The 27377-nt window shown below is 47.2% G+C and overlaps 1 protein-coding gene across 1 annotated transcript; it reads left to right on the forward strand.

Annotated features, from left to right (window-relative positions):
- The first annotated feature begins 2294 nt into the window (after positions 1 to 2294).
- pbx3b (pre-B-cell leukemia homeobox 3b) lies at positions 2295 to 22911 on the forward strand. Its single transcript, XM_030359271.1, has 10 exons — positions 2295 to 2454; positions 7461 to 7702; positions 9008 to 9198; positions 10646 to 10781; positions 11685 to 11714; positions 15838 to 16003; positions 16875 to 16952; positions 17442 to 17557; positions 18667 to 18756; positions 21083 to 22911. Exons 1-10 carry the CDS (start codon positions 2295 to 2297, stop codon positions 21173 to 21175), a joined length of 1302 nt encoding a protein of 433 aa, XP_030215131.1. The 3' UTR covers positions 21176 to 22911.
- The last annotated feature ends 4466 nt before the right edge of the window (positions 22912 to 27377 follow it).

Genomic DNA, 27377 nt, shown 5'->3' on the forward strand with positions numbered 1-27377 from the left:
CCCACACACACACACACACTCCCACAAACACACACACACACACACACACACACACACACACACACACACACACACACACACACACACACACACACACACACACACACACACAAAAAAAAACACACACCTACACACACATGCATATGCACACAAAAACAATCATAAACACACACAAACACACACCCACACGCATACACACACACACAAGCACACACACACACACACACACATACAAACAAACACACACACACAAACTCACACAAAAACACACACACACACACCACACACACACACACACACACACACACACACACACACACACACACACACACACAACACACACACACACAAACTCACACAAAAACACACACCACACACACACACACACACACACACACACACACACACACACACACACACACACACACACACACACACACACACACACACACACACACACACACACACAAACACACACACGAGCAGCCTCCTTGGATGAGTGCACAGGGTGTGAATGTGACTCCATGCAGGGTCCCATGCAGGGTCCCATGCTGTACGTGTCCTGTAGGGGTCAGACCTCGGCCTGCTGCTGGGGGTCCCGTACGCTCGCCTGGCCGGCGCCGGTTGACCCGGCCTGGGTAGAGGCGGGAGGCGGCCGCCCCAGCCCAGGACGGGTCAACCATGGCGGGGCCAGGCAGCGCCGCTCCATTTGGCTGCTGGCCCAAACATCGCCATGGCACGATGTGCGCACACACACACGCACACACACACACACACACACACACACACACACACACAAACACATAGTGCACACACAGACACACACACACATATGCACACATACACACACACACACACATACTCACATACAAGAGCAAACACACACATATGCGCACACAGACACAAATGTACACACCAACACACCAACACACACACACACACACACACACACACACACACACACACACACACACACACACACACACCGACACACATACAAGAACACACACACACACACACATATGCACAAACACAGACACACAAGCACACACAGATACACACCAACACACAGAGAAACACAGGCACACATACCAACACACACACAGACACATACCAGGCCGCCCCCTCCCTCTGTGTGGGCTTGTGTTCGTGGACGCCCCCCTCGCCCGTCTGTCATGTTGCGTGTCACTTCCTCCCAGCGTCAGCCCCCCCACTGCCAGGACGCTGATTTGTTTGGGTGTGTGTCCTGGCACAATGTCTTCAAGATGCTTTGCTCGGGTTGTCGTTCTGTCCTCCCCTCCCCCGCAGCCCCGTCCATCCCTCCACCCAGTCTCCTCCACCCCCCCCCCACCCGACCACCTCCACCCCTCCACCCCTCCACCACCTCCACCCCTCCACCCCAGCCCCTCACTGTCAAGGGCTACTCAGGGAGGGTGGGGGGGGGGGAGTGCCTCGTCATCACCATCATCGTCATCGTCAAGGGGCGAAGGCTACCTGAACTGACAGAGATCTGCTTCTCACTCCGTCGTCACTTTTGGTCGCCCACTTCATCCCACCCCCCCCCGCTCTCTCCAAACTGACACACATACACACTCCACATGTCTGTGTGTATGCAGTGCTGGTGGTGTGTGCGGGGGGATGTCTTGACCCAGCACTTGGGGAAGGAGGGAAGGCAAACAAACATCCCTATCTTAGGACCTGTTCACTTAATACAGTGTGGATGTACTATGAACAAGTGCATATTTACATTAAGTGTGGATATATGACCCTATATGTATTCAAATAATTGAGACGGAACATGTGAATTGCGTAGGGCGCAGAGGCGTTCCTCTGTCAGTGGGAGACTTCTTTCTTCGAGCCGGAGAGAATAACGATTTCCACTCAGAATTAGACACTATTGTTTTCAGCTCAATCAACAAAAGAAAGTGAAACACAAAGTGGCAAATCTGCCTCCACTTCCCTACAGTGCGGTCGCAGGTATGGTAATTACTCTGCCATTATCATTGGGAATAGCTAATGTGTATTAATGTGTTAATGGCATGTTAATTACTGTACATGCTTGAGAGAGCCTGCGGGCGTTCCCTCACATTCTTTGTGCCAAGTGGATGTAGGCCAATCTCTTAAAAAAAAAACATGAAAGAGCGAGAGAGCGAGAGTGAGCGAGACTTTAGGAGGCATCAATGGAAGAAGAGGATCTTTATGTTTCATTTGTCAGAACAAAAAGGTTTTCAATGGTAATTTGATTCAACGGCGGAGCGGCGGAGTCACTGATCCGGGCGGCCGTGACAAAGGAGATGATACGAAGCCAGAGGAGGCAGGAACCAGTCCGCGGCGGCACGCCGCTCTCTGTGGGGGATCCCGAGTGCCCGGACCCCCAGACCCACAAACCCACCTCAGCAGAGCCTCGCCATGCCGGGGAGGTGGTCGCTGGGTGCCCGGCCCCCTCCCTCCCCGGTGGGCCCCTCTGCCCCTCTGTAACGCCCACCTTAAGAAAGAGATGACCTTTGCAAACATTGGCAGAAAATAAATTCTGTTTCGATTAGTTAGCTTTGGGAGACCTTTGCGGATCAATGCAATTAGATGAACAGTGTGTCGATGCGTGGCTGAACCAGGGAGGGGGGGGGGGGGGGGAAGGAGAGCAGGTGTTTGACCCGGGCTCTGGCAGCGTGGAGGTAGGAGCAGGAAGAGGAGGAGGCCCGGCGACGGAATGGGTATCAGACAGCATGTCTCGGGGACAACGCAGGGCCACAGAGCCACAGTCGCTCTCAGACATGGTCAAGTGCACCGCCATAGATCGGCGATACTTATTTAATTAACTGCTATACTCGACAATCTCAGGATGGAACCGCTGAATGTAAAAGTGCCATGCTGGGCACAAACAAACAGAGGAAGAGGAGAGGAAACAGAATGGACTCTGTGATGAGCGCAGCTCTCTCACGTCTGACAGTGGAGTGGAGTCCGTACAGCGAGAGAGAGGGAGAGAGAGAGAGAGAGAGAGAGAGAGAGAGAGAGAGAGAGAGAGAGAGAGAGAGAGAGAGAGAGAGAGAGAGAGAGAGAGAGACACGGGGGGAGAGAGTTAGCAGCCCTGGCTCTTCAGCAGACCACATTAACCCAGCAGGGCTCTGCCTTTATGGCTCTCCTGCTCACACTTCAGTGATAAGAGTAAACAAGCGCTGGGCCAAAGGTCAACTAAGCCCCCAGAATGAAGGGGGGAGGTGGGGGTGGCTGCCCGGAGGCTGTGCTCGCATCACTGTCAGAGCTTCAAGCAGGGAGTGATGTATGGGGCAACCGCAACTGCCCCCTTTACCCCCCAAACGGGACGCGGGTAAGATCAGAACCAGACATACAGGGTCCTTCTCTAACTGCTGTAATATTGTTGTTTGCTTTCCTTGGATTTCAATTAAAAGGAAGAACTATTGTTGAGCGACGGGAGTCTGGAATACATAGCACACCTTTCTCTGTGGGCTACGATTACCCTAATATTACTGCTTTTCCAAATAATATTATAACTGTATAACTACTAGTACTACTAAAGTAATTTCTACCATCACTCTATCTATACCACTGTTATTACTACCACTACTACTCAAACTACTATTGCTACTTCAGATATGATCACTAATAGTACTACTACTACTGCCACACCTTCACTGCTATTCCCAGAACTGCTACCACCACTGCTGCTACTCATTGTTTTTACCACTTCTAATAATAAAATGATATATATGCGGCGTGCAACGGCCTGCCATCGTTCATCTTAAGCCCTATATAGGCCTACAGTGTCCCTTCACAGAGCTCCCTATAGGGAGGCTTCTCCAAGGTGACACGGCACTGGGAATAGTGCCGGGATTAATCCCACTCTCGCTGCGGATGTGGATTACAGCTTCCAGTGGCGACCAAACTTGTTTTAATACCCGTATCGTCAGACAAAAACAGGATAAAGAGTTTAAGACGCCGAGCAGCCTAGAATGTGACTACTGGCTTTCAAAGTTACCATACAGATTTGTCAACCACACGGCAAATTAAAGATATTATCTGGCTCAAAGCCTATTTTATTTTATTTTTTCTCGGTGGGGGTAGTGCGATGATGCGGAGGTCAGACAGTAAACCCACTATCTTAAGCTCCTCCGTATGGAGTATTTCAGACAACAACAGAGACCTGGGAGAGGAGGAGAAAAGAGGTGGCCAAGTTCAGTGGTTTTGTTTTTTTTATCCGCGTGCGGTTAATACTTTCTCCCGACCAGGGTGCAACTTCGGTCGCGGAAGTTTGCATGAAATCCCGTCGGCATGGCAACATGTCCATTTAAACAGGCCTTGGGGGTGTGTAGGGGGGGGGGGGGGGGGGGGGGGGTAGAGCAGTGGCGTCCAACCCCACCGTATTTGTTATGAATGGCTTTTCCACAGCTGCGGTGACAAACACACCTAGGCGGAGTCCTGCCGGGCGCCTCTGTTTCTCCAGGCAGCGCAGTAATCATTTTTATCCCGCTGATTTCCCAAATAGAAATGGACACGTATGATAAAAATGTCATGGCCACTCGGCATGTCTGCGGCCCTAACAGGATTACATGTCACTTTCTAATGTCTCGTGCTGTTTTTCCTTTACCCTGAATGGCCACATTATAGCACACGGGAACTTCGGGTAATATATGGTGGGAGACAAGTAGCTCTTTATGGCCTGTGATTATTTGGTTTGAATGAAACCGGTGATTTATGCCCATTTAGCTGAAAAGCCCTGTAAATTCCCCTGGCTGCATTTCCCTTGGATGGAAAGTGAGTGAAGTGAAAGTGACAACTGGGTTTGGTGTGGAAATGTGCACTGCGTTGCAGAGTTATATTTAATATACCTGACATGAGGAACGGACCGCCTCCCACCGCAGCAACTGGGGGTGGGGGGGGGGGGGGTGGAGCGGAGGCTTGTGTTGAATCAGAGGGGAGGGTATGAATACTTCCCCAGGGGTCGGGCGTTAGCGAACACTAATGGTGAATACACAGGGGCACCGATATTACAAGATGTTTGAGAGGTGTCGCCAGGCGCCTGCTGGTGAGCGTTTGAGTCGTGGTCGCGGGCGTCGGGAAGAGGGAGAGGATCTCCGAGGTCTCCGTGAGTCTCGGCGTGGCGAGCGGGTTATGGGCCGGCTGCTGCCCACGCAGCCTGTGATGATGTGGACCAGAGGCAGTGGACCAGAGGCATACTGTCCACTGGGATGGCTTGGCCGGGCCCGGCCTGATGGACCCATGTCCAGCATCTCAGTGTCTCCGCCGCAAATAGCCACATTCATCTGCTCCTCTCAGACCATTACACACAAAGGACTTTGGGCCAGCGGCTCCACAAATAGAATCAGATGTGTCGGCTGTGTGTGTTGGCGACACACACGAAGCAAAACACGTTGATGAAGATGAGAACTAGTAATGGCCCAAATTTCTGGATTGCAAATTCAGTTGAAAGATGGTATTTTCGCTCTGTGCTGGGGGATGGCACAGAGGAAGTGTGTGTGTGTGTGTGTGTGTGTGTGTGTATTGAGGGGGGGTCACTGGTCAGGCCATGGTGGAATTGTCTCTGATTGCATGGCCACTGGCCGGCACAACACAGCCACTAATCTTCTTGTTTTGAATCCCGGGCCTAACCATTCCTTAATGAAGCTGTAATGAGCTGTTGAAAATCCTTCAATTGCGCAGGGGGGGTTATTGAATTGAAACAATCCCTGGTAATCACAGAGTCGGAGTGGCCAGTCAGTCTTTGCTGCCCATCCAGCAACAGTCTTTCAGTTTATTGGAGTGGATTGCGACAAGCCCATTGCAGACTTTTTGGAGAGCCTCTCTCTCTGTGCTGTGGGGTGAGGGGCTGGCGTTATGAGGGCATTATTGGTGCCTGCAGGGCAGGTGCAGCTCCTGTGCTAACCGCAGGGTTGCCTGATTACAACTCGTCGACGGATTGGCTTGACGAGAACCCCAGAGTACACGCACAGCAGGCCCTGGTGACAAAAGCACACGCTTAAAGTGGAATTGTAGATTTTTAGAGCCTTATTGTCATCACTGTGATTAGCGTCTCTTGGGGATTCACTTTAAAATTAGGACTGCAGAGCAAAACAGGGCATCCTGTGCCCTGTCGAACAAACAAATACAGACAAACAAAACCAAAACAAACCCAAAATACCCCAGCTCTGCTCTCCCCAGCTAGTTCCCAATGTCTTCCCAGTGTGTCAACGATAGAGGTATAGCTCTCTGTTTAGCATCCTTTCACGGTGGAAGTGCCACTTCACCATTGAGCATTTGTCAGTTTATGGATGTTGCTGTCATGTCAGGCTCCCCGTACACAGGGTGTGCAGTGCACTGTGTGAATAAAAGAGGGAACAGGCATGGTAGACACAGGCGACAGGAACACAACGCAGACACGCGAGGTAACAAACCCGTGGCAGCGAACCCCCTCCCACTACACTACAGTAGAGGCACTACGGAAAACCACTTTCTTATTAATCGTCTTTGGGAAGGCCTTCATTTGAAAAAAAAAATGAAAGTTGTAAAGAGCTGTATTGGTTTTAAATGAACGATCTAGCTTCATTATGTTAGGAAGTGTTAGCTACTGTGTTAACCAAGGTTTATGATGATTTACATTTTTTTCTTTCTTGCCTGAAAGAATATGCCCAGGTGTAAGCTATGATTATGCCAAGCACTTTCCCGTCTGGTGTATTCCTCAATTAAACCAGGTTCAGGATTTGATGATATTTATTCCAGTTTCTATGGAGACGTGGCTCCAAATACCCAGTGCTGTAATTCACCCCTCCCATAAGCTTACCCTGCTCTTCGCTGGCTGAGCTCTCTGCTCAATCTATTCTGGGAAAGGCCCTGCCAGTAGGACTTAAGCTTAAACTGAAATTCACCATCATCACTTAGCCAATTTTTTAAAAACCTAATTAATTCCATTGCGATCACAGCAAGAGAGTGTTTGTGTGTGTGTGTGTGTGTGTGTGTGTGTGTGTGTGTGTGTGTGCGTGTGTGTGTGTGTGTGTGTGTGTGTGTGTGTGTGTGTGTGTGTGTGTGTGTGTGTGTGTGTGTGTGTGTGTGTGTGTGTGTGTGTGTGTGTGTGTGCGTGTGTGTGTGTGTGTGTATGTGTGTGTGTGCGTGTGTGTGATTGTTTATGCTAATGCACATTTTCTAGCATTTAATCAACATCAATTATTTAGCTATGTCTCTTGTTTCTCAGAGTGTCTCTTTCATTTAACCGGCATATAAACCAGCATTATAATAGTAATAATAATATCAATAATATTAATAGCAAAAAGAAAAGTTGCGGTAGTAGCGTTATCCAAGTGATAACGCTACTTTTTTTCCACGTCAGATGCAAACATTAAAACCAATGTGTCCCCCCTCCCTCCCCATCTCCTCTCCCCCCTTCCCCCCTACCTCCCTCCCCATCTCCTCTCCCCCCCCCCCCCTCCTCCTCTTCTCGTTTACCCCAACAGGTCTCAGCATCCGCGGGGCTCAGGAGGAGGACCCCCCGGACCCCCAGCTCATGCGGCTGGACAACATGCTGCTGGCGGAGGGCGTGTCGGGGCCGGAGAAGGGCGGGGGCTCGGCGGCGGCGGCGGCGGCGGCGGCTGCAGCCGGCGGGGCCGGGGACAACTCCATCGAACACTCGGACTACCGGGCCAAGCTCACGCAGATCCGACAGATATACCACACGGAGCTGGAGAAATACGAACAGGTAGGGGAGGAGCGCCTGGGGAGAGCGTTAGAACCGTTACGAGGTTGAGGGTTTGAAGCCCGGCATGCCTCGTCCAGCTCATTAGTCCACAGGTCAAACAAACAGGAATACTTGCTTTGGGTACAAGCGACATGACTCAATAGTAGTGCTTAACGAGTACTAGTTGTTAGTATTCTGACCCCACCCCCCCCACTGTGAGCCACTGAGAACTCAGAAATAGACAGAAATACACACTATAAAGATGGACTAAGTAACACCTGTAGTCTGTTCAATTTTGCATTTCTGAATTAGATCATTTGTTTGGATTTTGCGTTGTCATTTAGCAAAGCTAACTAAAATGTATTGCTGCTTTTATTGTTATTTTATTCACACTTTACAACTTCAGAGTTAAGATAATGTCTATGTTGTACCATTTTAGATGTCCTTTTCAGCTTACCTAACCAGAGATATATATTAGGTTACTAATTTTGCTTAACATTTATTATTGGTTTGATTAAAGACAAGGCAATTTATATTCATATTTGGTATGTACATGTTGCCTACTTCAAATCCCATCTGTTGTCTTCAGACCCTTCCACTAACCATTTAATTTGGGTTTCAACAGACTCATGTTTGTTAGGAAAAAAATCCCAACACCATAGATAAAATGCTTACATTAAAAACACTGCTCAGCTAATCAGTTAGTACTTCGATCAAGGCTGCCAATCATGCAGGACGGGACTGTGGGTAAAGTGGTGGAAGGGGCCTCAGAGTTGCCTTAGAAAGCCAGTAAATTAGGCTAATTTACCCGGTGCACTCTAAGAGACGAGGGGACTGGGGCGAAGTGCATCTTTCTTAGGGGTGTTTCCAGGTTTTAATTATCTAAATGTAAATACTTAACGCATTTTACTTAGAGTAATGAGGTAAAGTGTGCACTACGTGAATTAGTTATTCTAATGAATCATGTATGAACTACTGGTTCAACGCAAAGCTGTTTGATTTCTCTGGCCACATTAGGCCCGCGATAAATTGCAAATCAGCATCGGCATTCTTAGATGGCTTCACCTATTATGTCATCAAAGGAACTTACAAACAGTAGCTCTGTGGATACTTTTAGGAGCAAGTACTGATCATTACCCAACGTCCATAATACTGTATTCCCCACTTAGACCACTCATATATATTTTATTTTTTATTAAATGTTGGTTACGGTTAGAAAACGTCCTCCATGTTTTTTTTGGACCACCATCTTGTCTTCTCCAGCTCAGGGTAAAGCAACAGCAACTGAGGCCTTTGTTTGTGTCCCTCTGATCTCCATCTCGGCAGGCGTGCAACGAGTTCACCACCCATGTGATGAACCTGCTGCGGGAACAGTCGCGCACGCGGCCCATCTCGCCCAAGGAGATCGAGCGTATGGTGGGCATCATCCACCGCAAGTTCAGCTCCATCCAGATGCAGCTGAAGCAGAGCACCTGCGAAGCTGTCATGATCCTGCGCTCAAGATTCCTTGATGCCCGGTCAGTGCACTGTGTGTGTGTGTGTGTGTGTGTTTGTGTGTGTGAGACAAAGTAGCTGAACTTTATTCATAACATAGCTCTGACTTGTGTTGTATAAACAAAGCGGAGACAAGGAGGGCAATTTCAAATCTGTTTCGAGTTGTGTTTATTTATTTCTTTTGTGTGTGTGTGTGTGTGTGATTTGTTAGACAAAGTGCTCTGTATGTGTACTGCAGACTGTGACGCACAATGTTCATTATGTGCATGTATCCGTGCATGATCCATTTTCAAGACAATCATGGCCTAGCACCTGAGAGCAGTTTAGACCAAATGAAATGGGGGACCAAGTCATGTGTAATGGATGGCGGCGAGGTCATCAGCAGGTGTTCTGGATTACTGTAATCACTAACAGTTTGGTGCATCCGAGCTCCGCAGAGAGTAAGGGGGAGAGAGAGAGAGAGAGAGAGAGAGAGAGAGAGAGAGAGAGAGAGAGAGAGAGAGAGAGGGAGAGAGAGAGAGAGAGAGAGAGAGAGAGAGAGAGAGAGAGAGAGAGAGAGAGAGAGAGAGAGAGAGAGAGAGAGAGAGAGGGAGAGAGGGAGCAAGAGAGAGAGCGAGAGCGAGAGAGAGAGAGAGAGAGAGAGAGAGAGAGAGAGAGAGAGAGAGAGAGAGAGAGAGAGAGAGAGAGAGAGAGAGAGAGAGAGAGGGAGGGAGGGAGGGAGCGAGCGAGCGAGGGAGGGAGGGAGCGAGAGAGAGAGAGAGAGGGTCCGGGCCAAGCAAGCCATGTGGAAGCACATTTCTCTGCCCACCGCCTATGTGAGGTGCGGTAAACAAGGGGAAATAAGCAAATGCTCAACAACACGATAAGTAGTGCCCTTGGGAGGGGGAGCCCAGATCTAGTTAGAGCGCCTTGCTTTGTTTCTGCAGAGGATCCCCGGGGCCCGGGCACTTCAAGAAACAATGCTCAACTGTGCATGGCATGATTTCTATAATGCACCGAGATGCACTTCGACTGGGCTTTGTGCTCCACGAGCACCCATCCGCTGCCCTAAACTCCACACATTACACGCTTGGACTGTGCGGGTGCAGACCCACACACCCAACGAGACGTTGTGCGTGTCCCTCAGTGTGTGTGTGTGTGTGTGTGTGAGTGTTTTCTCTTGTCACTTTATTGGTAGCGGTAAGGGGTCTTTTGTGTGCCGATGAGACTCTGGGAGCAGTGGCTGACATGAGGTTCCTAAGGGCCCTCGTGAAGCCCATTTCTCATTATTTTCACCATTTATGTGGGAGATTGATTGTGTAATTTGACCAATCCAAATGAATGAGTTAATGCCATTCTCGCTAATAAGCCCGCTCTGCCCCCCCTCCCCTTTTTTGCTCTCTCTCTCTCTCTCTCTCTCTCTCTCTCTCTCTCTCTCTCTCTCTCTCTCTCTCTCTCTCTCTCTCTCTCTCGTTTTTCTTCCTCACCCAGGCGGAAAAGGAGAAACTTCAGCAAGCAGGCGACAGAGATCCTGAACGAGTATTTCTACTCACACCTCAGCAACCCTTACCCCAGCGAAGAGGCTAAGGAGGAGCTGGCCAAGAAGTGCAGCATCACAGTCTCCCAGGTGGGTAGCGCTCCTCCCTCTGTCTTAACTGTGCCTGCTGGGTAATCAGGGTGCAGGAGGCCAGGAGAGCCTGGAGGGATAGCCACCGTAGGTCAGGATGCACAAGACACGCCGTCCTTTACCTAACCTTCACATGGTGACTGCCCTAATGATGCTTCAGTCAGGGCAGCCCCCCCCCCCCCCCCCCCCCCCCCCCCCCCCCGCCCCCCAGTCAGTCACAGCAGGGCCACAGGGAGAGGGGGAGCTCCACTTCAGCTTGGCCTCAATCAGAGTACTAGTCTGGGCCTCGTCGATCGGCCCGTGCTGCATGGCTCCCTTGCCATTTTCTCTCTCATCCCCATCTTCCACGTGTGCCATCTCTCTTACCTGCTCAGTCACTCAGAGCAGTTCATTTACATATTAATGAAAGGAAATGGCTCCTGCTTAAGATTTAATTAGGTATACATTTTGCATAATTACTCAGATAAATATTTAGAAACATAGATACTAAGTTACAATGGCCAACAAATGACCTAAAAGGGGCGTTATCTGATTGCTCTTTAGATTTATTTGATGCATTTCTTTTATTACAAGATAAATTCCCAGTTGATATTAATTAAGCCTCCTAGTTGGCTAACAGAAGGCATTATCCCTCACTCCCATCACCCATACCCCAAAATATCAACCTCATGTATAACTTGTTATCATATTGTCAATTATTTACATTAGTCTCGATTTTTGAACTGTTATGTTTCCATGGTGATCCTCACTTGGCACGATTGTCTGATTTCTCTCAGACCAAGTATAACTATCTGGGCAGTACAATGTTGATTGTGTCTGTGTGGGGCGTGGTGTGGAGGGGATACTGAGTGTAGAGTCGTGAGGAGTCAGAAACTGTAAAAGCCCATTCTTTTTTGCCTTCAGGGGGTGGGCAGCACCATCACAGTGTCACAGGTATGTCATGACTTCTCCTGATCCAACTGTTGTTTTTTTCTCCATCCTTTGTTTCTCTTTGTTCTTCTCTGTATATGTGCGCTGTCACCAGTCAGTCCCTCCCTGCACTGCACACACACACACACACACACACACACACACACACACACACACACACACACATACACAGGGCCCTCCCCCCCCTTCACCTCCCCCTCCGTCCTGGGTCACCGCTAATGCTAGCACACAAGTTTATCTCACTGTATACTCCTTTCCCCTTCAAAAGACACAAAATATGTATATTTATATATATATTGTTGACCCTTTGGCTGCAATTACGAGAAGTACTCAAAGTATTTTGAGTAATTACGGAATGCATTTAGAACACACCCATGTCACATGTGCGTTAAACTATGTTACATGTTATACATGATTTCTTTCTTTGTTTCAACTTATGCTGTATGATTTGTATAACCTTCAGCGTACATTGTTTTGGTTTTTGTTTGTGGTAGAGCCTCTTCTAGTTCTGTCCTCTTGAAGATGCACCCTGTGTTTTTGTTATGTTGTCCCCCCCCACCCCCCACACCTCTTCTAAACGTACAATCGGTGCTTCTTCGTGATTGGCCCCTGACCCTCACTAATCAAAAGTCTTATCGCTTAAAGAGCCTCTCTAAACCAGCCAATGACGAGCCACCCCCCCCCCCCCCCCCCCCCCCCCCCCACCCCCCGCTCTGAGTACAAATCATCCTATGCAGAAGTGTGCAGAGGGGCTTTTTAAGGAAACTCACTTGAAACTCATCTCAAGCCCCATTAGCCGAGCTCTCCCCTGGCCAGCAGGGAGGGATGCACAGCAGACTCTCTTATTGACTTATTCTTAGCTCCGTGGCTCGTCGTAAGTGAGAAACACATTCTTAAGGGCTCAACAGGATGCCAAGCCCACAGTAAAGTGTGATATCATTAAGTCCACAGCAGAACGAACGGCACAGCGTTCTCTGATTCACACGCCTCTCACTGGAGCTATTCTTGAGGCTGGAACACAGCGGCTCGTCTTTGTGCGAGCCCAAACACATTGTCCACCGATGGATACATAACCCACGGTGGTGGTCGGTAGTCGGAGTAGCTGTGTGGTCCTATGTGGTGGCACGGCAACCTTGACTAAAACATTATGACAGATTAAATTCTTAACATGGTTTGAAATTAGGCAAAATCCATGTTAAGTACCTTAGACAATATTAACATACATTATTATATTGTTTTTGAGGAGGTAAGGGAGATTCCTCTACTGCCTGCTTGCACTGAGACCCATATCATTCTATTTTTATTATTTTACGGGCCACAAGAAAGTCAGATGTCTAGCTACACGTATTTCCTTTAGTTCGTTTTTTGGAGGATTTCAAGGGATACAAGGGAAGGTCTATTGAATTGTACAGATATATATTCAATATTCAGTAATGGATGTTATCGAGTGCCAATGTTTGCATTTATCGCTGCCATTTTCTGTAGGATAGCTGTGCTACGTAGCTAAACAAAGGGCTTGAGATGAGAGGGCCATGGTTGGGGTCAGGGTTTATGGATGCGCCAGAGGCCATGATTCATTCAATCTCCAGACAGGTGATAGGAAAGATGGCTGTTCTTTTAATGCGCAGAGGAAAACCTGCTAAGAACAGACCAAAAAGCAGCCTTATTGACGTAGAGATGGATTTACATCTCACAAACATCAGTAACATTACCCTCGCAATTGACACTTATCAATATTTCACATCATTATAAATCCTCGGAATAAAAGAGCCTTGAGTAAATAAATGTTTTATTAATGTGCTATGTATAATTGATGGCTGCACACACACCTTTGTATGTGTAATTAAGAATAAAGTTAGACAGGGTTTGGTAACCATACAATCATAAACATATTGTACAGTTATTTTCATTGACGGAAGGCACGCAATGGCCTGGAATAGGTTGGAAACGTCTGAATTATTAAGCACACAGTGGCTCTCCAGTGGCTAGCACAGCGAGCCCTGGTGTCGTGTTCATCCAAGGGGCTCGTGCAGTGGTCATTATACAACTGCAGCCTCTGAGGTTGCTGAGGTCAGGTAATCCAGTCTCACACCCTGGGCTCCCGCGACACAGAGAAGTCAATTGAATGCACGGCCTAGCACAAGATAAAAGTGAATTAGTTCTGTAGATTGGCTTTGTGGAGTCCACCTCACACAGCACAGCCCGGCGTCTGCTCAATGTTTCGCTGAACCTGGGAATCACTACAGCCAGAGTTCAGTGGGCAGGAGAGAAATGTGTGCAGGAATGAGGAATGGTGGCGGAATACCAAACATTTCATCGGGGCTTGCAATAACACACCATACAGTGGGGTGGGGGGAGGGAGATTGTCACCGGGCCAGCGTTCGACCACGTCATCAGATGTCAATGATTAATCTGCAACTTCTTCATCAAGCGCTATAGGACTCCATTACAACTGCCACACTTGATCACAGCTATATCTGGTTAAGACAATATTGTCTGATTAATGGCAAAACTGGTCTCATCAGTCAATGTCAGCCATCAGCACGGCTGCTGTAAAAACACCATGATGTGAAAGGCAGATTTTGCCAATTTTGCTGAAGCAGTTTTGTTGCATTTTTAAAGGTGTTTTAAGCATTCCCCTGACATGGCAACACTTAGACTCAAAGAGACTGATTAGGCCAGTGATGCATTTGCTATAGGTTGCCTCAGCGTTGGGGGGCATTCTGTGGGCGGCAAGTGGGCTCCTGGTGTATCCTCTGTGGCCCCGGCTTCCTCTACAAGCAGGTTAAGTAAAACGGATGATGGCCAGAGCTTTCATTGCTTCCAATTAAACCTTGCTTGTTAGTTTAACCTCTAGGTAAACCCATCAAACAATTGATGTCAAGGAAGCCCTGCCAACAGTAGGGCCTCGCCCGAATGGTCATTAATTTTAATTGCCTGGATATTAAAGATTTAGAGCACAGAGACATGCCGGACGGAAATGATCTGATGTCCTGCAAAGGCAGTCTATATTATCTATTTATTTCTATATTTATTTTTTCCCTTTTCGCGCACCACTGGCGGGCAAGGCTGGAGATATTAAAATGTAAGCACACGGGGTGGAAATTAAATAAAGCGTCATTACGGGCAGCTGTTCTTCGGCTGGTCCGGCCGTGGGGGGGTTGGGGGGGGCTGTGGGTGGGGGGGGGGGGGGGGGGGCAGAACAGCAACAAGGCACCTTAATTTATAGGACCATTAAAAACAAGCATCATCGCATTATTATTCCATTGTTATTGCAGGGAAGCAGCCCTCCAACACAGGGCTCCCACCCTCCCAAGACTGGCTGCTCTCTGACTTGTGGCGCGGCCGATGTCCTTCTGTTTTAATGCCCTCCCTTAATTAGCAGCGAGCCATGGTTAAAACGAAATATACACCCTTCCCTTACACCACCATGTCAAGCCTCGGGTAGTTATATTTCACCTTGGTAAATATTTACATTGTGCTGCGTATGTGTATCAATATGAGTTCATGAATATTCGACTGCGACGTAACTCTAGCGATAAATTATTGGTGGTAATAATCATTAACGTGCTTTTACTCATCGACCTTGTCGCCAAAATAGATTGTGTCCCCGAAACTCGGATGATGTCGACGGTGGGTCTGAAGGAGGTTTTGAAAGAGGAATAATACTATTTCTGGAATTAAAACCACAACCATCTCTTGCTATGTGATAGGAAAGAGTCAAAGTAAACCTTGCAGACATGTGTGTGTGTGTGCAGTGGGACCGGGGGCCCCCTAGTGTGTTGGTTTCATCCAGAGACAAAGAGAGAGCAAGTCAGGACCCCCCCCTTGTCTGGGAGAGACGACACAAGTGATTCCTGATTATGGCTTAATTAGCTAGCGTACCCAGTGGACATTACAGCACAGGGGCTGGGAATTGGGTGCTTGATGGACCCAAACATGACATCTTGAAACAATCTCACTGCTCAGTGCACAATGCTGTGTGGCTGCTTGACGTCTCTGACTCCTCCCCGCCTCTCTCCCTCCTTCCCCTCTCTCTCTCTCTCTCCCTCCCTCTCCCACTCCCCGTCCCCCCCCCCACCTCTCCAAATCATCCCCCCCCCCCCCCCCCCTTTAACCACCACAGGTGTCCAACTGGTTCGGCAACAAGCGGATCCGGTACAAGAAGAACATAGGCAAGTTCCAAGAGGAAGCCAACCTGTACGCCGCCAAGACTGCAGTCACTGCGGCGCACGCAGCCGCCGCGGCCGTTCAGAACAGCCAGACCAACTCCCCCACCACCCCAAACTCCGGTAGGCGCCCCCTCCTCCTCCGCAGCAGCAGCACATAGACACATGAACCCAGCCCCCCCCCCCCCCCGGCCCAGAGAGGATAGAGGAAACACCCCCAAACCACCGACCGCCCCGCCAACCCCCGCCATGACCGCCTTCCCCCACACACGCCTACCTGCCGCACCCACTCATGCATCGTTCACACAGCCCGCCGCAAGAGTGACAGGCACTCGGGTCCCCCCCCCCACCTGCCGCCGCCGCCCCCCCTCGCACCCCCGGCCCACTCCTCCTCCCCCACCTCGGGGGGATCGCAGTGTCTCCTGTCTCGGGAGGAAAACAGTTGACGGCGAGCATGCAAACTCATGCATAACAATAGCGTTCCTGACTTGTGAACTGAGAACACACGTGTTCTGTTTGGGTTTTTTGTTTTTTTGTATACATGGGGGGATAGGTGTGTGTGGGGGGGGGGGGGGGGGGGGGGGATATGGTTGGGGGGGTTTGAGGGGTGTCAGGGTTGAAGATACAATAGTGAATGATGTCATGGGGCGTTTTCCGTATCGCTCGGCTGTTTTGCCTCAGCTTCCTGTGTGGTCCTGTAGGGGTATGTAACTCCACCGAGGGGCTTTGACTTTACCCTAAAGCAGGAGCGTCATTGTCGCGGCAGTCAGAGGGGGGGAGGAGGTTATTCTAAATCAATACGTAATAAAAGTCCCCCCCCCACCTCCGGCTTCAGGTCGCATGAATGTTATTTTTGGGCGGAGACACCGGGAGCATGCTTTGGTCCGATGTGTTTGAAGTTCATGCCATGCTGAGTGTATACGGTGCAGGTATATGAGCACTGCTGGGAAGGTGTGGTAAGCTCACCAAGTGGTCCCCTTTCTCTCGCACCCAGGATTCCAGATGAAAGATGAGGAGTTTCAGCTGGATTCTGCCGAGAGCAAAAACACTCTTTTAACCAACATGTTCACTGGTACTGCTCTTTTCATAAGCTTTCTTGTTTGTTCTTCTCGTCATCTGCCGTGTGTTCTGCCCAGTGCCATTATAGATAGTGGTGTAGTGGGGTGGCTGATGTGGAACATCTGGGCCCGTATGCAACCACCTGTACACCCAAAGTCTCCTGTGTCATGTGATTGTTCGTGCCCCCCCCCCCGCATCAATCATCCTACCCTCCCAACAATCACAAGCATTCCTTCTTCAGTGGTGGTGTTCATCCTCTTCCTCTTCGTCTCATTCTGGCCCTTTCTTCTCCGCCATCGTTTGTAGTCTATTTGCTTTCCGGGAGTTTTTCTCCCTGCATTCCAACATGTATGTCTCCATCCTCAGCTTGCCGTGCCAACAGGCACCTCGGTTGGTTGTGTTGTGTGCGTGCGTGTGTGTCTGTGTGTGTGTCTGTAGCTCTCCCCCGTAGACCTCTCTCTCTCCATATCTGTATTGAGCTACTGACGTCTTCCGTTCCCAGGTTCCGCAGGGTCTTTTAGCCTCCCACACTCTGGGGACATGGGGTTCTTGGGCATGCAGAGTCTGAATGGGCACTCTTACCAAGGGGCACAAGTCGGAGCCAATGTACAGTCCCAGGTAGGATTCTGAAGCAGGGACAGAGAGACCCGTCCTTGTTTTGCCTGTGTGCTGAGCCATCCACAGTGCAGTCTGAAGCACCGTTGATAAAACGAAACAACCAGTTAAGAAAAATCCAAAATCATACGGAGAAGATCCCACAAATCGGGAACATCTGTTTTAAACAAGCCATTTAAATGAGCCCCCGGATGCTAATCTAGCGTAACTCAGCGTTAGCCGTCCTGATTTGGGTTGAACACGGCGTGCTTACTGACTCTAATTCGCTTTGGATGGAATATTCTGCAAGAAAGAGTTGAATCCCACCCCATTGCTATCATGGACAACGCAAAAAAGACACAAAAAAAAATAATCATTATTTTTTCTGCAATTTGGATTTCTTTTCTTAAGAGTTTTTCTCTAGGACTTGCGTAGTCATTCACTGAATGCATCTGGCTTTGACTTGAGCTCTTGGGTTGGTGTTGGGTTTACGGTATTGTGTTTCCCCCCTTTTTATGTAATCTATATTACTGTCTCATCTCGTTATCGTTTGTTGACAATGTTTGTCTTCCATTATGTGAATTGAATACAACCACAGAGTAGACCAGGCTAAAGCCATCCACTCGTTTCCTCATCTATGCTATACTCTCCCTCTGACAATGCTAGAATAATAATAAAATACAAACATCTCTGCATTTAATGTACACCTCACCTCTCTCTTGCTTTGTCTGAGGACACAACCTTTCTGTGATCGTGTTATGTTTTGACTCATTGTTTTCCTTTTTTTTATTTGACTTATAAATAATTACAATCCGTCATTTAAATAGATACAAATCTAGAGATTCTGGCTTGGCCGCATTCACCATCTCAACGGTCTCCATGTGTATTTTATTACCCCACACGTTTATGTTTGTAGTTTGCGACCCCCCACCCCCCCCCCCCCCCCCCCTCCCTCCCCAGCACAGTGTAGTGTGTGTTCAGTCATCTAGCATGTCCAGACGTGTGCCAGCGTGCGTGTGCTATGTGTGTGTGTGTGTCTGTGTGCGATGGCCCGCCCGCCTAGAGAGCTGACCGCCTGGTGGCCCTTGTCTTGTCTGTCTGTGCCCCCCCCCCCCCCCCCCCCCCCCCCTCAGGTGGATACCCTGCGTCATGTTATCAGTCAGACGGCAGGATACAGTGATGCGCTCCGGGGGAACACTATGTACAGTCCACATGGCTTGAGCGTGAGTACACACACACACACACACACACACACACACACACACACACACACACACACACACACTCACGCACATGCGAACGCACATGCGCACACTCACATGCACACGCTGACACACACACACACACACACATGCGCACAAACACACATTCACGCACGCACACACACACCCCTGCGGTCCGACATTCTCGGATAGATGATCTGCAAGCGGCGCAATTATCTTCAGTCGTATTCTCATTAAGCAACACGCTTTTCCCTTTTTTCCCCCTTAACAAACGGACAAATTGGTAATTCAGTGTAACTTGCGGACCCTAAAGAAGCAGAAAAAGAATGTAATCCATTGATTGCATCCTGTGGAGAGGCGGTGCGGCTACGGCTTTATCCAAATAAAGGCGGTCTGCACTGTATTAGATGTATGGTAAAGATACCCACAGGCTAAACGCTATAGCTAACTCAGGGGCAGGGAAACCCTTTATTAAACCCTTCCCTTGGTAGTTGAGCTTCTCATACAAGGCAGGGAGTTATATCTGGACAATATCTGACTGCAGATCTTTTGGTGCAACCCCATTTGGTATGGATAAAACACACAACCAAGCAGAGAAATAGACATTTTAACAAGACTGCCTCTACTACAACAATACTAGTAGGAGGCTAGTCCTAGCACTACTGCTAGTACTACTATTTCTAATCAAAATAATAACAATACAACAACAATAATAATACAAGAACTGGCAACATACTCCCTTTATTAGCATTGTAGCTAACACTTCAAACTCGTCAGACGGCCAAACGAGATAGGGAGCGTTCCCGGGCGCCGCTGCGTGTGTCTCTGGGGCTGTTTTGAACTGCTCCAGTGGATTCTCCACGCCTTATCTCCGTGATAACATAGGAAACACGTGACGGCCCCCAGCCCTGTTTCTCCAGACATGACTCCCATCTGCGCTGATGGGAGGCCTCGATACGGACCCCCGCATAATCTGCCGTCATCGCAGCACCGAGAGCAAAGGGAGGAGAATTAATTTGGTTGATGAGAAAAAGGACAAAGGGAAAGGAGTGCGAGAAGGGGAGCGATAGGGTGTCGAGGAGCGTCTTTGTAGAGAATGCGTGTGATTGTAGCGGGCTCCCGTTAGTGCAGTCTGTCTTCCTCTCTATTCGTGTGTGTAGGTGTATAATATTCAGACACAAAGGTTCATTAAGAATTTTGAAAATGGGTGACACACAAACACACACACATAAACACAAACATCATTGCACAGACACTGACAAAAATGTTAAATCTAAAGGCGATTCTCGTGACCACGGTTGCTTGTGAACACCCATGGAAGTGTTTTTTTTATTATTTTTCTACAGGATGGCATGTTTTTTCGGTGTCATTTCCGTTTTGTTGAGAGCCCTTTTTAGCTCGGAGCTCCTCTGTGTGTCAGGCCCGAGTAGGATCAAAGATTTTCTCACTCTCCACCCTAATGTTCATCATCTGGAGCCTAGACCCCCACACACTCCGACATGGTGGGCCGAGAACACAGATAGCACATCCGTGATGTGCACCGAGCAGTCACGGAAAACCGGAACAAACAGACCACTTTTTAAGGCTGTAATCTCGGCTTGAGATCTAAATCAAAGTTGTTGCCACATCGCTCATATCACACAGCTTGGTATTTAAATAAGAATGCCTAATTCCCCTTTAAAATGAGCCAAAGCACCAGGCTAATGCCACGGGAAGAAGAAGAAACGGTGGCTGTGCCTTAGATATATTAGCATACGCTAACCTTTAGCTTTGTTTATGGTGACGTAGCAGGGATCCAGTAAAGGCTAGGTCGTGCCTGGAGCAACTGCAAAGTCAGCCTGGCTCAGACTGGCTCTCTTGGAAAGGACCGACCCCCCCCCCCCCCCCCCCCCCGTCTCTTCCACTCAGCTGTCCTCACTTCCCCCCTGCCCCAGCCCTCTCCCTCCCGCTGACTGACAGGAGAATATGTAGCGACAAGCTGTCTGCCTCGGCTGGGATCTGCCTAGATGCTGATTCCAGGGATCCGACCCCATTGGTCGGGATGCACAAGACGGCCGAGTTTCCCGCTCTCCCTCTCGTTGATGTCACTGCAGTCGTTCCGGATCCATCCCATGAACCGCTTACTCTCGTGTACAACGGCTACACAGATGATAGTGATTTTTGTTGTGGCCGTTTTGCATAGTCTGTGTTTCCGGTTTTCGCACCATGCTCGCTCAGAGCGGTGGTCGGATAGAAGACTTAAAAGGGTCATGAGACGGAAATGCATCGGTGGATTCGGCGACACCGTGACCTTTTTTGTAAGGTCTGTTTTGTGTTTATGTTTCAGGCTAACGGCGGCTGGCAAGACGCAACAACTCCCTCTTCTGTAATATCTCTGACGGAAGGACCCGGCAGTGTGCACTCTGATACCTCCAATTGATCTGCTATTAGTGCATCTTAGCCCCAAGCTGGGCACAGACTCCTATACGGGCCGACCGACTTCAAGAGGACATACTTCAACTCCACAATTAATACTTTCCTGTATCTCGAAAACCGCTCTAACCCCCCTCCCTCCCTCCTCCCCCCCTCCCCCACATCGACGTTGCCCACAAGGAACCCCATCTTCCGTCAAGAAAACAGTGTTTCTTGGACTTTTAGCGTTCCTCTCTCTCTCTCTCTCTGTCTCTCTCTCTCTCTCTCATGCTGTTTTTTTCCGTTGTTTGCTGTTGTTTGATGTAGGGGTAAGCACAGGAATGTACAGAAATCAGAAGCAACCCTCTCTTTCCAGATTCTATTTGCTCGTTGGCCACAGCAGACATTCTTTAAAGACTAATTTGATGTTCTCTGAGACTTTGTTATTATTTTTCTCATCCGTATTCTGTTTTTGTCTTATATTATTATGACCAATCGTTGGCTTGTCTTTAAAAGTATTCCCCCTTATTCTTACAATACACAGATTAAATCAATGTTTTTCTTTGTGCTTGCAATCTTGTCCTGCAAGCTCGTCCTGCAGCAGCGTTGCCGCTGACAGCCCGATGGCAGGTCTGCAGTTACTTTAAAGATTAGTTTTGCCTTGCAGCTACGTGTTGGCTCACTGGGTTTACACAAGGAAAAGACCATTCGGACTCTGGACCATAAAGATGTATATTGATTGCGTTATTTGAACACGACACTATGACAACTTCCCATGCAATATCATTTGACAGGAGGTATGTACATATTGTATGTAAACTATTGTATTCTTTTTTCTGGCCACTAATGGGAGTGTTTCCACTACTGGTCTGACAGAGAGATAAATCCTTCACAGTCCAACAGGTCCATTTGATACACAAAGTACCACCCTATATATATATACTATATAAATATATATAAGAAAGGGGGAAAAAAAATGCTGAGAGTAATTATCCATCCCACCAATCAATACACAGCTTTATTACCTCATCATGATCCATACGAACCAATCTACTCCCAACATCTCTGTAGCTTAGTGTGCTCACCTACTACCTCTGAACAATGCGCCACCCTTTCTTTCCGTCCGGATTCTTCTTGTTTTCATGTCGTTATGTTGTTACACGTGTAACATTGTAAACTCTCCATTCTCCATGTAATCTAATGTATATTTTAATCTTTTAATAAAATATAGTTGCTGTGAGGCAACCTCAAATAAGAAAAAACAAAAACAAATGCTAATATTAATTCCATGGATACGGGGCTGTGGGCGGGGGTGGGTGCGGGCCGGGGATTGAATTGTGTTGCTGCGTGGCGTTTGTGGGCGGAGCCACAGACGTTGATCAATTAACACCAAACAGTGAAACTGTTGTAAATACTAAAGAACATTTTGAATGTTGCTCATCTTGTTACTAAATCATGCAAAAACTGAAAAAAAAATAATTCTAAGAACTGTAATGCATAGAGGTTTCAGTATTCACAACTATACATTCTATACATTCTGGCTCTGTGTAACAGAGTCTAGACTTCTTTTTCTCTTTTTTCTATTGTATGTGACTCTGAAACTGAAAGTCATGGCAAATGATTTGTGGCAGTGATTCTAATGTAATACAAATGTTTAGTGTTTCTTTTTAACCAGACTACACCCTGGACTGAAAGGTCTTCCTTGTGGTAGTTGTGTAATTTCAAACATGAATAAACCTTTTTGCTTTCATGATGGAAACCAGACACTCGTGTCATTACTGCCTGCTCCATGTTGGCTCCAGGCTCTCATTCCTGAGGGGCCATTATGTCACACATACCATGGGAGAATGGTCTCTGTTGGTCCACACTGATGCTGTTCTTCAAACAGGTCATGGTGACGACGTCAGAGACCCAAACACAGCTTTACATCATTTAGCTATGTTGTTTATTCTGTGGCTTAATGAAGTCACTACACTGTGACTAAATGAAAGGATCAATTAAAAGCATTCTGTCATTTTGAATGGTTGGATTGTAAACCGATGCTCTGGGTCCACATCAGGGTACCGTGGTAAAAACCCTTGGTAGATTCCTTGTGCGTGGCATCGCTGGAGCAGACAAAGAAAGGCACTGATGTCAGCCACCTCTGGCTTCTTTTGTCTTTCTTCGGTGGAGCGGCTGCCTTAATGGATCATTGGTCAGCCAGCCAATGGGAATATTCACATCAATCTCTGCTCATTTTCCGAGCAAAGTTCATCATTTTGTGTGTGTGCGTGCCCTTGTCCAGTCTTAAGTGTTTAAGTAGGTATAAAAAAAAAGATAGCTGACTGATAATATAATAACCCATGTTTATAGCGTAAAAATCTTAGCTTGAATTACTGCGTTTCATTTGAGGTATGAAAGCCCCAAAAAGGAGACATTGAGGGGATCCATAATCGTTAATTGGGTTATTTTTCTTTGCCGTTGACTTCTTGTTTTTTCAAGCCAAGCTAGAGAGTGAGGCAGGGAGAGACAGCGAGAGTGAGGCAGGGAGAGAGCTGTGAGTGTTAGCCCAAGCAGGGGACCTGTGCTGCTGAGCGCGAGTCCCGGAAGACCCTATTTCTCCACTCAACCAGCGCAGAACCCCATTGAAGAACACCTTTCTGGAGAACTATGTCTCTGTTATGTTATTAAAGCCTGCCCGTGCCAGACGCCTTAAACAGGTAATACGTTTATACAACCTGTACTCGTTTACATGCCATTAATAGTCATTCAGAGTGAAAAGCAAAAAAAATACTATTATTTTTTTTACTGCGCTTTTAAATACGGCTGTGTATCCAAGACACAAATATTGTGAAGTACGACGAATAAATTTAATGTTAGGACATGTTCCTCTTTATTGCAAACTATGTTGTTTCCAACCACTTTGTATTAATAATGCAAAACAGTCTTCTCTGAGTGGTTTTCAATCCATTTAAAGTATTATACCCTGCTATTTTGATTATAATCTATTTGCTCATTCTACCTTCACAAATAGATACATTTGCTTCCTCAGGACAGAGCTATTGAATGTTAAATATGGCACTAAGCACGATTGGCCTTAAACATTTATAAATAAAGAAGTGAAATTCTCAGAGATTATGCCTATTAGAGCTTTGACTAAGGTTCATTAAAGACGACATTTTCTAAGTAAAACTCACCATGAAAAGCATGCATCATTAAATATGGAAATACTGAGTGATATTAGCAATATGCAACAGAGCCGTTGCCAATTAAATTAAAGAAAGATATAATTTATGTTATTAAGGGGGAGTCCACATTATGTTAAACGTGAAATGTAATTTTTTTCATGGTATGATTTATTGCTGATTCACTGCATTGAACAATGCTCCGCCTTGTTTAAAAGGCCTGCGTTACATTTCAATAGATTAATTGTTTATACATTAAAATGTAAGCACAGTTATTGAATCGCAATTCTGATATCAAATTAAAATGGGTTTAGTCTAAAAGCTTGATTAATAAAAAGCCCTTCTATAGTCTTTATGACTTGGAGACTTAGTGTCGTGTAAACACACACACATACACACAGAGGAAATCAGGTGTGGCTGTGCAACATTACTCATATTTGATGTAATGAAATTAAGTGCTCTGTGTTATAGACCTCAGTCTGCTGCAGTACGATTCCATTAAACCCAGAATACATTTTTACATTCTGAATGTGCTGTTCGTGTAAATGTGCTCTATTCTACTGTGTATTCTGTGGGCAGTCGTTAGCATAGCGATTATGTCTGTTTTCTTTGTTGGAGTGTAATAATAAGAGATGCTAATAGAGCCGCTGCGTTGAGCTGAGGACTCACTGTAAAGCACTTTGATTAATTCAATAGGGGTATAATGGACCATGGTGGAGGCCTACTGACTATACCACCAGATCACAAGCACCGATACTATTGCGGCCAGAGAGGGGGAGAGAGAGAGATGGGGAGAGAGAGAGAGAGAGAGAGAGAGAGAGAGAGAGAGAGAGAGAGAGAGAGAGAGAGAGAGAGAGAGAGAGAGAGAGAGTGAGTGGCCTCCGAGATTAAAACAGTCAAGTTAATTAACATTTGATCCCTTCCTATCCTTACATCTCCACTCGTCCGAGTTCATTTCACATTTCCTATTCAATGACCATTGAGACGAGGCCGTTAGTTTTCCACTGCATAAGTGACGCTAAGGCTGTTAAAACCCACCACTGGAGCTCATATAGACAGTGTGTACAGTGTGTATATAGATATCTATATCTATATAGATATATCTCTCTATATATATACAGAGAGAGACCCACTATATACTAAAGGTGGTATATATATATATATATATACCACCTTTTTAGACGTCAATAAAATGTCCTGTGCGTATGTGTGTGTGTTTATCCGATCCCCTACTGCACCTATCAGACCCTGTCTCAGCTGTGGTAAATGCCTACTTTTAAGACATCATTTTTTTAGGTCTCCAATTTCAACAAACAATTGAAACAAATCTGTCAAGCAAAGGACGCAAATAAAAAATATACGATAATAACAAAACACCAAAATCACAACATCAACTATGTAACCCCAAATAATAACACTGCGTTTCAATGGAAGAATAGTGGGATAGTATGAGGGGAGAGAGTTTTAAATGATGTGGCGTAGATGTTTGGGAATCTAAGTACGTAGAATGCAGTGTGTATTATGAAAATGGGTCTACCATCAAAGCTTAAAGCTGGGGTATGCAATTTTTAGGAACCAGCCAGAGTGAGCTATTAGTGATGGGCAGAGCGCACAAAGGAAGCCGGTTAAGTACATTGGGACCATATCAAATTTTTGGAAAGGCTCTCAGATAAAATATTGTTTTTACTTTTTGTGTCAGAGTGTTGGATTTATGGATTGCTGTTGGGATGCAGAGAAAATCTCAACAAATAAGAGAAAAAAATGCTTTCTAAATAAATTGCGTCCCGAAGCTTTAATAGAATCCTGAATCCAACAGCAGATGCCTTTGATTACAAACAGCTTCAGTCCATCTTGTCCTGTTCCTATGGTTATGGGTGTGAAGCATCTAATTCATTGAGGAATTTAACCTAAAGCTTATTTAATTGTGATTAGTCACTTGTGGTAGGCTACTGTAGTCCTGCATGTATGATGTGCGGTGCAGTGCGGTCTCTCTCCTACCATTAGTGCTCATCTTCATTGTTACACTGTTGATTTAAATATGCAAATGGGCATTTCCCGCGTTAAGAACCGTTACGTATTAATAAAAACATTTACCTTTAACGATGAGAGACATAGGAGCGTTACAGTGTGGCAACCAGAGCTCATCGGAGAGTTTGAGTTAAAATGTTAAATAAAATTAGTCTTATGGAGAAAATACCCAACTGATGTTTGGGGTAATTAGCTCAAGTAAACATTTAGCTAGCGTGCGCCGGACGGAGAGCTATGGCTGGCTATAGGCTGCAGTGGAACGGGACGTCATTAGCTTGGGGCCCGATGCGGTTTGTTCTGGATCCCTCGTCGCCACATTTATATTTCATATCTCATGTTTCACAGTGTAATAACAGCTGTGGCTTGTTTTCGCCATCTGCAGACAATTACTTTAGTTTATTCGGCTTTGTAATAATATGTTTTCTTCTCGCAAGTCTCTCAATAGACATCATACCGCAAATCCTTGACAGGTGCTCAGGCGTTGGCTCGGGAGACACACAGCGAGGAGGATTATTACTGCATTATTTAGTCCTGCTGAAACAAACAAACACGCTGCGCTCCGCGCGTCACGAGCACCAGCCGCCGCCGCCCGGCTCGGCGGAGTCTGCTTGTTTTTTTTTTCTCTGTGCATTTTTTTTAACCCCTGCGAGAGCCGGGCAGCCAATTACATTTCACGTTGACTTAACAGAGAACATCGTGGCCTCTCTCGCCTCCACAAGACCTATTTAATGTATAATACCCCCCCCCCCCCCCCCCCCCCCCCCCCCCCCCCCCCCCCCCCCCCCCCCCCCCCCCCCCCCTCCCCACACTACTACTACGCTCTCATTTGCTCACTGTCTCCCTCCCTTTTTTGAGTGACCTTTTTACGTTCACCTTGCCGTGTTTCTCCACTTCCCTTCAGTGCCGGGGCTGGGTTCCGCTCCACAGTCTAGTTTCAGTATAATAACTTGACACTTCACATTGCATTAGTCTTAGTCCCCACAACAAGGTTATGTGACCTATAGTGTCAGGGAGCATACACCATACTCGCCTGGAGTA

This window comes from Gadus morhua, chromosome 6, assembly GCF_902167405.1.
Source record: "Gadus morhua chromosome 6, gadMor3.0, whole genome shotgun sequence".
In the NCBI taxonomy this organism is placed as follows: Eukaryota; Metazoa; Chordata; class Actinopteri; order Gadiformes; family Gadidae; genus Gadus; species Gadus morhua.

Excerpts from the sequence above, each read along its gene's own strand:
- pbx3b (XM_030359271.1), top strand. The coding sequence starts at position 2,295 with ATGATACGAAGCCAGAGGAGGCAGGAACCAGTCCGCGGCGGCACGCCG. Across the intron at positions 2,455-7,460 it reads CCCGGCCCCCTCCCTCCCCG|GTCTCAGCATCCGCGGGGCT; the intron begins GTGGGCCCCTCT and ends TTACCCCAACAG. Across the intron at positions 17,558-18,666 it reads GAGCCAATGTACAGTCCCAG|GTGGATACCCTGCGTCATGT; the intron begins GTAGGATTCTGA and ends CCCCCCCCTCAG.